This window comes from Rhopalosiphum padi, chromosome 2 (genome assembly GCF_020882245.1).
Source record: "Rhopalosiphum padi isolate XX-2018 chromosome 2, ASM2088224v1, whole genome shotgun sequence".
Taxonomy (NCBI): Eukaryota; Metazoa; Arthropoda; class Insecta; order Hemiptera; family Aphididae; genus Rhopalosiphum; species Rhopalosiphum padi.
Window position 1 is genome coordinate 15713798 of NC_083598.1, and position 14455 is coordinate 15728252.

General features: G+C 22.5%; 2 protein-coding genes across 2 annotated transcripts in view; one reads left to right on the forward strand and one right to left on the reverse strand.

The window, feature by feature from the left end:
* LOC132923049 (uncharacterized) overlaps nt 1-14455 on the forward strand; it is a 225397-nt gene that overhangs the window by 143686 nt on the left and 67256 nt on the right. The window lies entirely within an intron of this gene.
* Nucleotides 1-14455, reverse strand: part of LOC132921523 (uncharacterized) — a 61094-nt gene that overhangs the window by 19686 nt on the left and 26953 nt on the right. The window contains exons 3-4 of the mRNA XM_060984590.1: nt 4410-4537; nt 1599-1761 (exon numbers count right to left, since the gene is read on the reverse strand). Coding sequence (XP_060840573.1) covers nt 1599-1761; nt 4410-4537 — 291 coding nt within the window. The remainder of the gene's footprint in view (nt 1-1598; nt 1762-4409; nt 4538-14455) is intronic.

The following is a 14455-nucleotide window of genomic DNA, read 5'->3' on the forward strand; positions in this document are numbered from 1 at the left end:
TTTAGACAAACAAAGTATCATTTATTGTAGAAAATACTACCATTTTCTACTTCTTTTTTAAAAAAAATGAATTTTTAAACCATGTAAAAATATGAAAATCCTTTAAAATTAATTATAAAGTGCAACAATAAAAGTTATAGGTGACATTTTTTTATAAATATAAACGGATTAATTGAATTGCGTAATTTTAATAAATTATATTAAATTTAAGTTGATTATTCTTATTTACACTACCTATTAAGTTCCACATATGATAATATAATATTTTATTAGTATAAGTGTCTTCTTATTTATATAATAAAAAATAATTTCTAAGCAAAAGATTAAATTATGAAATACATCTTTTACGTGCTGTATTTTATAATAAAAAATGAATAAAAAAATGTTTAAGAAATCGGGGAAATCATTCTGCTGTACAATAAATATCGATTACACCTCATCATTGAGTTTAAATGGTTGTTTTAAATATGAATTCAATGGTTATTATTGCATACAACAAATTAAACTGAATAAAGATGGTTTGTCAGAATTTATTTCCAAGAATATTTTATAACTTATTAATACTATACTATAAACTATTAATTTATTTTCTATTAATAATAATATATGTTACCCAAATCTCTAACAAAAATATCGCTTACATCATAATTATAATACAATTGTTACTTTTTAGTTTTTTATTAATAAGTCAATACTTACCAACGTATGGTATGGTATGAATAGAATCGTGGTATAAATAACTAAAAATGTCTGGATAATTTGAAAATTTAATTGCGTATAGAAATAATAAAATAGGTAATGACTACCGGGAAAGAATATAAAGTCTCAACGATTAATATATTTTTAATTACAACTAAATAACTAAAACCGTTAGAGGAATAATCATTAAATTAAGTGAAAAAAAAATTAAGAGGACGTTATAATACGAGTATTATTACAATATAACCGTATATGTTGTCTCCACATTAATTGCACATAACACAGTAAATTTTCAGAGTAATCCATTATACTCTGTAAATTTTAACATTACAGTGAATTCAACCTATTACAAAGCATAAATGTATTAAACATTATTGAGGGTGTGAGTACGTGGCATTCAGTGAAGACATGTTTAATGATAATATTAACTCGTTAGGAAGTTTGACTGAACATTAAATTCCTATACAAAATCTAAATATTTTATTTTATTTATGTAATCAATTGATTTTTTTTTTAAACACTATAAATTATAAATTTTAAAAATAAAAATATAATATCTCTACTATAGTGCTATACTTTGTGAAAACACATAACAATCTACATAATTAAATTATAAATAAATCTTTAAAGGCGCAATGCATAATACGATCAAGACTTTAACGTTTTTATTATTTTATTTATTAATATAGTTTCAAAAACACAATATTTTTAACAAATTATTTGTTTCAGTGGCTAAAGTGGGATATGCATCTTCTTTTAAAGCACATTATACAACCATATTTATGAACTTATACGGTCATAATAATTTTAAGCAATGGCATTAAATAATAACCAAAAAAATAAAATTATTTGTTGAACAATATTATAGTGTTGATGGTTTGGAAGTTCATAAAACTCACCCGTCCTATGAATAATACTCAGTGCTTTTATGATAAAATCGAATATGCCTGTCGACTCCATATTGGCATGGTTCAATTGATAAGTCAACGAACCATAGACGGTTAGGCCACTGTCGCAAGGCTTAACATGCTCGCACAGACGTTTCCTTTCGTCGCCGGAAACCTGAAACACATAATGAAAAACATGATAAACGTGATATTATCAGCACCAACATCACTATAATAAACACGTTCAATTTTATTTACTGTATACAATATACATATTGAAAAGAATAATATTTCAACATGGTACAATATCGATTAAAATATTATTCAAAACTTTTTGAATTATTAAAAAAATATATACCTAATTAATAATTGTAATTATTCTAGCATCATTAATTTTTAAATGAATGTCACGTATAAAAATGAATGTACTCAAAATTCGTAATATGAAGAATATATTATTATAATTATATAACATTCCCTAAGTAAAAACCTATATTTTTAACTCATTGTACAATATAATTAAAGGTCATATAGAAAATAAATTATACCATTTATTTTTAATTCCTAGTATTTTTGAAAATAATCGAAAAAAAACAAAAAAAAATATTTATAAAATACATGAATTTATACGGAAAATCAGTTTTTGACAAATCGATTTTCCTTTATTTTAGTGTAACTAAAAAACGAATAACCATGGATACTTAAAACTTTCACTAAATATTTATTATATAATTTTATATACAAGGTATACTTTTCTAAATATTTCTACTTAGTTTAAGCTATTTATACATTTTCGATTTTACAAATTTTGACAAATGACAATAACCCATAAATAACTATTTCTCCTCAAAAATGTTTAAATATTTTGCTGTAGTCCAAAAAACGTATAACCAAGTATATTGGAAATTTTAACCAAATATTTACATTATGATTTTTTAGACTTAGTATAATTTTCTAGTTATTTTAACTCTTTTATTTAAGTATTTATTTTATTTTTAAACGCCGATCGGCAATTATAGATTTACAAGATAAGTTCAGTAAATTAAGTTTAGTTTTTTGAGCTATTTATAAGTATGAATAATAATCAATGAATATAATTAGTATAAATAATAAATATATATATATATGTATGTTTATTATTATAATAATATAATAAATGCATTGTTTTCGGTAAAAATTAAATAAACCTACAGTAATACTAATAGTAAAATAAATAATTCTAATAGCTATATCAAAAAAATATATATATATACTTAGTGATATAGGCTGACAGGCCTCTGAGGTCTCTACTCAGAATCATTTTTCATAAACCTACAATTATATTATATCATAATTCTTAAAAAGTTCTAAACAGATTATTTCTTATCATTTTAATATAATAGGGATATAATAATGATTTATAATTATAAAAATATATAAGAATAGGTTACAATTTTTTTAATTAAAAATTAGTAAAAAACATATAACAATTTAATTAAATAAAATAAAATCAATATAATATAACATAGGTAGTTTATACAATATCATGAGGATAAACCAAAAATTTTTATATTTGGATATTTAGATCCTGACTTTTGTAGGTAAATTGTTGGTTTTAATAATTGTGTGTATTTACAAATTTTATTCAGATGTTCTAATAATTGTTAGGTGTTATACAACATTTATGCTACACAGTTTATCATCTACTCTCGTAACTTTAATTTGAAGCTTTGAAAGAGATGCCAAAGTTACTCCAGCATAATTAAATACAAATTATTTTCTTAATTATTATTCATCTGATGTGTACTTTTATAACAACGACGATAGTAAAGCAGAATTTAATACATCGTTTATTTTGTTTCATATATATTATATATATATATATTTCAATTCTACAACAATAGTTTACAAAAAGTATTATAATTGGAAGATATGAAATATCAACAATTTTATTAATAAGCCTAAGAGAAACTGTTAAATTTATAAGACTATACAGAAAGACTGAATGTGACATATTATTTACAATGATTAATAAACTACTCAGCAGTCAAAAGTCATAGAAACTTAGTTTTTATAAGACATTTAAGGTTAATGACATTTTACCGTGACATTAAACGACCGTTTAAAAAACATTATTTTTACATTTCTCTGATAAAAAAAACCTCTATCCGGCAAAAAAAGATAAATTAATTTCGTGAAAATAATTATTATAATATTCAAAATGAAAATGATGTTATTTAATACACTTGTACTTAAATTTAACGTAATTAATCGTTTAAGAATATTTAATTAAAAAATATAATAGATAAATGTTATCAACCCCCATTCGTAAACCATTAATTATTACATTAAAACTATGATAAATCATCTTTGATAGGTTAGATAAGTAAGTATAAAAAACTAGCCGTAATATATATAAATATAATATAATATAAAATCTTCATAGGTACCAATCACCATTATATAAATATATATTGATTTTAGTATATTTTTTAAAAAAGTTCACGACATATACAATACAAAGTACCATAATAGAAATATTAATACATAATATAAGTATGAGTGTATGACATTAGAAATATATGTTAAGTGATAAAAATATGAAATAACATGAAAGGTATACATTTTAATAAATTAATGCATTTTAAATTAATATAATGACGTATATTATCTTGTCTATCTTGAATGCGTTTAATTAACTACGATTTTGTTTATATGCACATAATTACTATGTTACTAGTAGAAAATATATAAGTTATAGAATAAATTAAACTTTACTATCAGTAAGAAATATTTAAAACAAAATATTAATGTCATTTAAATTTTAAAAAAAAGTGTTCTTACTTGACTAACGCTACTACTAGCTCTTCTTGATTCATCGGGAAACATCTGTTTTTGTGTATACTGTGCGCTCTTATACGGTGACGAACTTCTTTGAGTATCTTTAAGAGTTCCTTTTGGAGATCCATTTCCTAAAAAGAAAAAGAAAACCATCACAAAGAGCTTAGTAATAAATTATTTTATCGACATAATATCAAAAATTATAAAAACTTAGTTATGTTTTAATTATTTATTGTATTACTAATTATATTGTATTGCTTTAATTTAATTTTTCTAACTCAAATTATTTAATAAATATAATGCTAATAAGTTATAGACTTAAAAACAACAATCTTAAATCTTAATATCGTATACATAACCTTAAATAATATATGTATACTCATTTACATTAAACACATTTATAATTAGCTTATTTTTTTATTACATCTAATTCAAATTTAGTTTTTGAGTAGAGTTTTTGAATATAAAACTTTAGTTTGAAAAAGCAATACTATAAATAATTTTATATTCGATAACAAAATATAAGCTGCCAATCAATGGCTAGTAATAATTAATAATTATACATCTTGTTCTACATTTTTTTGGATCGATAAATGTATTAATTTTACAATAATTTATGTTTTTTATTTATGTAACCAGCTTTTAAAGAAGTAAAAATATTTCAATCTTGAGTTTTGGGAGTAGTTTTTTAGGTATTTATTTATGAAAGGAAAGCTATTTAATGCTAAAAACTAAAAAAAAAAAAATAAGAAAAGAAGAGGATTTTGTTTTTATTATAATTCAAAAATAAATAACTGTAGAGACTTGATTTTTTTCACCAACAGTTTGTGTTAACATTTTATAGCAAAATATAAATATCAAATTATTTTTTTTTTATATATGTATACATATTATGAAACTTTAGATTTTTTAGTTTTTTTTAATTTATATATGATACAAGCTTTGTTTTGGAGGAAAAAATATTAACATAAGTTTTTAAAAAAATTTGTATTTTGTCAAAATCACGTAATTGTATAAATTATTATTAGTTTAAAAGAGAAAATTTATAAAATTTGGAATTTAAATAGACTTGAAAATTTTACTATAGATTAATTTTAAAAATTTTACTGGAAATTAAAAAATATATAAACATAAAGCCATTAATGATTGTAATACAAATTTTGACATTAAATATTCACTATTCACAAGCAACATATAAATAGATTTATTTTCAAAAAATGTTTGTTATATTTTATAGATTATTATTCAGAAAATATTATTATTAAAATCAAAATTGATATATATATATATTACTATTACATAATTATAATTCTATTTACAATTAAATTTTCAAAATATTTTGACCGTTTTTAAGCTATTTATAGACAATTGAAATTTTTGATGTTTCTAAATTTTTTTTTGAAATGACTAAAATTGGCTATCCAAAAAATCTTTAAAATTGAATACAAGGTTTATTATAAGTTATAATAATCATAGTAAAAAAAAAAATCAAAAATCGTTAGTCACAATTTTTGTTTATATTGTTTATAAGCATTTAAAGTTCAAATGTTTACAAAATATGTCAAAATCGTGAAAATTTGCAAGGAATTTTGAAGTTGAAAATTCGTAAAATTTTTGTGATTTATACCTAAAGTTAAAAAACCCAATACAAGGTTATCCATAAGTTTTCCTTCAAGTAACTGAAAATATAGCGTCAATATAGAAAACATTTTATGAGCGTAAGAAATTTATTTTTTTACGAAATCGTGTAAAATAACATATATATTATTTGATCTATAATAATATAATGACCTGTTGCTGAAGACATTTAAACAATTTTAATTTTAATTTAACATTTTACATGTAACATATTATTATTATTGGAAAATATAATTTTTCTAATATTATTTATAAATTGTAAGTCATTTGTATACTTATTATTAAACAAAATGTCCGGTATATCACATTATTCACATTAATTATGTACAATTCATATTTCCAATATCAAATATATCAGAACTTAATGATAAATCCATTATAACTACTACTTCTTTTGCAGTATTATACAAACTTTATGTATACGGAATACAATTTCGATAACAATAACGGAAAAAATATTTTTCCAAGAATTTTAATCGTATATAAAAATTACAATTTATAGGCTCAAAACGATTGCTAATTAAACACGCGGATTGTTTTTCGCATCTGTAATCAATATAGTAATTCTAATAAAACGAATAACTAACTACCAAGTACCTATTTCTTAGTTTTTACTTATATCTTATTAATTTCTTAACAATGATTTTATATACCTGTTGAGCGTTGGCTATTGTTAAATTCAAAATTTTACATTGATCTGTTTACTATACGGTTATGAGTGATATAAATAATGAATTTAGAATTTTTCAATTTCAATACAAATTTTTAATACTATTATTATTTTCAATTTTTATATAACTAGATTTTTCAAAAGATTATTAACGATATTTATCGATATTTAAAATCGATTTCAAGTCCTGGGCCCTGGTTCAAAACTTAGAATCTTATACATAGACATATAATGTACTATTTAAAATATTAAATATTTTATATTTTGCCTAATTAACTAAACTAATTTATAAATATGTACTTAATATAATACAATATAAATGTAATTTATTAGGTATTGAAACTAATAATGTGTTGAAATAGTAGATAGTATTAATCATGAATACATGATTAAAAATAATTTAAAAAAGTAAAACGTTACCTAAGTTCCTAATCGTTGTTTTATTTTTTTTATATCAACTACCTATTGACATGGAAACAGACGATGAGAAGGACACACAATCCAGTAAACATTGACAAGTAACTATAAAGTGAGAACATCTATATAAATAATTAAAAACAACACAATTCACAATTTTTATCTATACATATAATAATGTTTTAAAATATTGTAATTTGAAAAAAGTTTTCATTAAAACAATGAGCAATCTTAAATTTCAATGTTTCGAAGTCTTCTATTATGGTTATTTTAAAGATATGAATTTAATTCAGAATTCAGAAAATCATTCATTTAATTGAAAAAGTATACCATATTCTATCAAACCTAATTACAGAAATCCACATACCATTAAAAATAAAACATATTTTTAAATAATTAATTGCATATTTTATGATTGACTATTAAAAAATGCTACTATAAATGGGTTACGGTATATTTCTAATAATATAACTATATATGCTAGGTATGCTTCGTTTTATATTATGTATCAGTCGCATGGCAATGGTTGACCTGAAACATATAGGCTTCTAACAATACTCATTCATTTTTCTTAATATAAGATAGTAAATTATCAATTTTTTTTTCTCATTTAATTAGATAAATATGGTACTAATAACAGCTTTACCACTCCTTTTATATAATTAACTTGCTACTCATATAACATCTTCCTCACTTTCTTAATAAATAATTATTAAATTAAAAAATTAAACAACAAAAATGTTAATTTCACAAAATTGGTTCTTATTATTTTCGGAATCTATTGACTAGACTAGACTGACCAAATAAATCAAGATTCAGAGCATATTGAACCCTTTATAGCAAACATAAAATACTAATAATGTTATTACCGATTTAAACACTTTTGGCATTTGGGCTTATAATGAAAAATTAACTTTTATATGGACAATTTCTATTAATGACATTAAATTATGCACTAGCACAGCAGCATCCTACAGAACTGTCATTAAAATTCGCCAAACTAATAACGTCAATTCTCATATTTTTCTAACTCAAACAAGATGCTCTAATCTTCACAGTAATAATAATAAATCTCCGTCATAGAACTCCAATGAATTAAATTAAAAAAGAACTTAAAACCCTTTTTCATACACATTGACATGCAACATATTTTTTACAACGCAATCACTTCTACCAGTTGTTTTTTTATTCGGAGCTCACCAAAAATTAAAATAATATGTTTAACATTAAACTTTGCACTTATTTATCACTCTAAGTTACAATTAAAGAACCCTGTAGTAATCGTCAACCAGTAAAATGCATCCATAGTCCGTTACCCAGGCCCCACTCTTCCGTCATACAAAATCATACTGCATCATACCGTTTGTGAAAATGTATCTGCTGTATAGAACCCCATTATTCGGATTCCTGTCAAAAATCATTAAGCTTATCAATCAGCTACAGAGTACCTATCCAATAAGGAAATCCAAGCTACATAAATGTAAAAAAATATACCTAGCTCATGCAAAACCAGTTCACTTAGATACACATTTAAAACTTACTGATATAAACACTAATTCATAATTGAATTCATGGCCATCTGCATCATAAACTCAAGCAATAAATACTAATTTCAAAAATTATTTTAACCCTCTTACTTCTTACTAAAAATTTTTAACGTCGTTCAAAATATCCTGGTAAAAATTAAAACAATTATTCCAGTCCATAAACATCATCTCATAGCTAACTGTGCCTAGTACGTAATCAACCACACGCTACACCACAACATCTAAACTCTCTTATTTCATTTCCAATTTAGTCACATTACTAGAAAATTCTCGAAAATCTAAATCCCCAATTTATATCCTTAAAGTAGTGTCGCTAGATGCTCCCTTCTATCACACCACCACATATTATTATTTTATTTTTGCAACATTCTTGCTCGTTATATGTATAAAATACAGACAAAAATTATTTTTCTGTTTTTAATTGAGAAAAAAAACTGTATCTAATGCATTAAAATAAAAGTAAAAAATAAATATTATGATATTTTTATTAATGTGATATAATTGTAACACAACTTATGCACAATAATTATTATAAATGTATTATATACTATTATATAGTCTACTTTATAGTAGAATCCTTGCAAACAACTTGTTGGAATTCCGTAAATGTATAAAAATTACAACATCACATATTAACATCTCACATTATTGCAAGAAATTCTTGAATACTTGAATAGAATAATTTAACCCATTTTTATTTTGAATGCAATTCATTATTAATTTTCGTCATCATTACTCTTTGTGAAAATATGTAAATGTCAACTTTAAACATATTTATTATTATACTTCATATATAAATTGGAATTAAGAATAATATGACGTATAAACATGCAAATACGAAAAGAAAAATGAGCACCAAAAGTTAATTTAAGCAACACGGTGATTTAATTAAAAACATTTTTCTTTGTGTAGAAAATAATAAAAATATTATTTCCAACAAAAGTCATGATTAAATTTATAAAATACTTAAGAAAACAAGAATATTCTACGAAAAACTGCATATAACATATTATCCCGGTTATTCGGATTTATTGCAGTAAAATATTAAGCGGCCATCATAATAATAGAATGATTATGTAATGAGTGTTGTATAATCGATTGGCAAATATAATTTTTTTAGTTAACTTTAAATTCAAATAAACTCAATATCAAAAAGTAGTTATTTTTTCATTTTTTTTTAAATGTTTATTTATACTTAATACTAGTATTAAAACACATCGTATTTGATTAAATCATTACATGTAATTTCATATTGCTGTAATTTTTTTCAACGACGTAATTCCATCAATGAAAAAATAATGAACCCACTTCAATCAATTGATATAAATACACTAGCAGTTGTATGATTAAATGAGTTCAGTTAAGTCACTGGAATGAATAAATTACGACTTAGAAGAGTATTCGCACTGAGTTAATATGAAAAGTATATTTTTAACAAATCAATCCGTTTTTTAATTATTAATTATAATTTGTCTAGTTCAAATCAACTAGATATTAAAATTTATCAACTGAATAAAATTAATTGTAATAGCATTAATGATTTGGGTAATCAAGAGAGTAGACCGCATGTTGATACATCAATTTATTTAACAATAAAACCATAGAAAAAACCCACATTTTGTACAACTAAAAGTTTGTAACAATTTTATTTTGTTAAGCTGTAAATATTTTACTCCTATTAAAACATAGTACATAAAATATACAGTTGAAATTATAGGTAATATGAATACTGTGTGAAGAGTCTGAGGGTCTAGAAATTCTTTACAATTTGAGCACCACCAAAAATACTGGTCTAGTTCAGTTTATAGACAAATAGGTTAAATATTGGGTAAGATGGACCAAAGTTTATAGTCAGTCTCTAGTGTATAGTTGTGTAAGATCTACGAGAGCACTGCCACATGTAACTAACTATAAAATATAAACTATAATATGTAAAATTTGTTGCTTTAATATTTTATATAGCACAAGTATAACATGTTTTGTACTTTCTATACATGTTTAAACTTTTAAGCCGGATAAAATATTTTATTTAATAACGTAATATATAAGTTTACATTTCTCAAATATTTATTATTACTACTCATTATTTTTTGTGAGTTATTTTTTTCAAAATTGTGTTTAATCTTATTAAAAATATTAAGGACTTAAGCAATCTCTATAAAAAATGTATGTCGTGTAAAACTTATTCTACTAATTTGAAACATAATTTACTTTAAATAAGATAAGACTTTATTACAACAAAACATACATAACATTTGATTGTTTGTGTCCAAAATACTAAATGAACATGAACATATGTCACATTCAAAAGATGACTTAAGTTTGTTTTATAAGTACCTACCTACCTACCTACCTACTAGTTTGAGTAAAATAAATATAAGAAGTGAATTGAAAATGGTTAAATTTGATAGTATATTTATTATACAATACAAATGAATGTTTAATAATAAATATTGAATAGTAAATAAATTTAATTAAATAAATAATAATAATACAATTATTTTGATGCAACTATGTAAATAAAATATTATTACTCCGCAAACTTTTGTCACTTTCTTTGACTTTTGATGAAAAGTTTAAGTGTCATCTTCTTTAGTTGTCGAATGAAGATTTTTATGTGTAATAAAGTTTCCGATTTTTTATTAGTTCAACAGAAAGGTTTTATACTTAAAATTCACTCTCAAAACTTACAGTCGAAAATACATGATGGCTGTATTTATATAATATTCAACGGTTGAAACATTCATTCAACAGAATTAAATTATAATCAAAGACTTTTGAATGACTATGAAAAATAAACAAAAAATAAAAAAACATTGAAACGAATACATGGTTTTTCTGATAATATTATTTATTATTTAATGACACCCTTTCTTATACACCTACATAGCTTACAGTCCAATAATCACAATGAATAATAATATTATGATTTATGAGTTTTCTTTAGTTAAGGACAAACATCATTATAAGTTGAACTCGAATATAATCATATTAAAGAATTAAAAATTGTGTATAATACTAAAATATTAAATAATAATCTTAAAAGACGATTACTGTTCATATTATAGTAAACATGCGTCTATATAAAAAAAAAATCAACAAGGAAAATAAACCAATGTGGCAAGGTGTGAATGAAAGAGACAATAAACAAATATGTATTCGACTTGTACGATAAATACCAGAAAAATGTGTTTTTGTGTAGAAATAAAAATTAAATAAACATATTTTAATTTATATTGGCAGAAACCAATTAATATCCACAAACACACATCTTGATGATTTTCTTTTATGTATAAAAAAACTATTAATAAAAATCTTTTAATTATATTTTTTACTGCAAAATGTTTATCAAACTTTATGTAAGTACTCATTACTCTTTTTTTAATATCATTATGATGTTTTAAATTAATTTTAAATTATGTATTTTATTTGAGTTATTAGTATTCGATCGTGATGTATAATATAATATTATTAAATACGAAGCCTGGATCTAAATAAACACAATCAAACGACATCACACAAAAAGCGTATATGATATTGAAACGAGTGTTATTCCATTTTTTTTTCAATAAATTATTAATTAGTGCAATAATTGTAGATTATATGTATAGATTAAATATAATTAACATTATTCTAATTATATTTAGTAAAACATATTTATTTCACAACTATTTAGCTATTTGGTGCTATTTAACAATATTAAAATTATAAGTTGTATTTAAAAATATATGATACAAATATATACCAGTGATATAGTAAATATAGTTTAATAATGTATTTGCATTTATTTTTACTAAATGGTCATAAATTATTTAAAATTTTAATGATAGTATAATTTAATAAAATAAATTGCAATACCCTACATGTTATACTTTACAATTTATTTAGTGCTACATACAATGTTTACTAGTTCTGTTCTTGAGAAAAAAGGAATTGGCAGAAAAATCTTTGAAATTCAGTGCCAAATAACATAAAAAAATGATTGTAAGCCACAAAACCTTGAGAGACAATATGTTGTAGAGTAGACAAAAACAAATTGGCACGGTTACGGTAAAAAGTAAAAACTGACAAGATTTGTTATAGAAAAGCCATTGATTTTTCTGTTATAAAATTAAATTAAAGCCATTTTTTATACTTCAATATATCTTCTATACTATACGAGTCTGCTGCACAAAATAGTAGTGGTTGGACCTCTCTTTTCCACAACAATTTGACTGGTAACGTTGTCTCATTTCAACACAAAGTGCATATGTACCATCTGCGTTTTTAATTATTTTCATAAGTGTGCATTGTAAATTTGTAATCGCAATACTTATAATAAGATGTTTCTAAGCTCCTTGACATTGATCAAAGAATCAGGATAACATTGTTTTTTCCACAGACTTCTATATTAAGACTTTAGAGTAGAGAAGTCTGTGTTGCTCTTAAGTTATGAAAAAAGATTTCATAACCCATTTTTATAATATGGTGTTGTGTTTTAAATTGTAAGAAAACAAACTGTAAATATACAAATATAAAACTTTTTTCTTTACCAACAAATGAAAATAGGTATGTAATTGGATTATTAATTATTAGTTATAGACTTATAATTATCATTAGTTTATAATAGTTTGTATTAGGTTGATACTTGAAAATATTATTTATTAGGTTGAATATATGGCTTACAAATTGTAATCGTCTGACATATTACCGAAATCATCAAAATCATATTATAAAGTATGTTCATTCCATTTTGAAAATAATATGTCTTGTAATACTAACAAAAACAGATTAATTTCAACGGCTGTACAAACAATATTTGGTAGGTTTAAAACTTTATACCTAATTTGATATGTGTATTTATTATGTAGAATTATTTTAATTAATTTTTTAGAATATCATTAGACTTTGGAAAATTTTGTTTTTGATTACAATCCTCAATGGAAATACTATAATGAAGATGTTGTTAATATTGGTTCAATGAGTAATATACTATGTAAACATTGTCATAGTATGAAATAGTATCCAATGGTAAAACAACACATTCAGCTTTTAAATTATCACTAAATTAGCAAAACACTGATTAATAGAAATAAAACTACAAATGAAAATATTTTGCATCAAAACGAAATTGACAAAGACTTGATTTATAAGAGATTATTGGAGTTAAATGAAGAAGAACAAAAGATTAAAAATGAAAGAATTAATTTAAATTTTAAGAGACAACAACTTGCACTCGAACCTAAAAGTATAAAAAATTTAAAAGTCATTTGGAAAACTAAATACATTAGTTCATACTTAAGAACTACATAACATTTTCTTTTACCATTAGATAATGGTACTAATATATTCAATTCTAATAAATTTCATATGATTTTCAATTTATATTTTTTTCTGAATTATAATAAATTATAATAATAATACATAGAAAAATAAATAAAACATCTATTACCTAACTATTGGCGCTATTAGTTTAAATTTACAATTTGATAAAATGTATTTATGTTTTTATTGAGAACCAGTAAAATTATTTTTAATTATTTCAAGTCTGATTATAGTTTAATTAATATATGAATAATCTATGAACATTTAAAACTAACTATGTTATTCCTGATGGTATAATTTAATAAAATAAATTATTAAATTTAAATTCAAAATAATATTAATATAATTAAAGTTAAATTATTGTAACGGGTAGTAATATATAAATACATACTGTAATATAAAATATATAAATATATTGGCAAGTTTATCGAATTTTATGTACATAATTACCTAAAATTATTGTGGTAAAACTA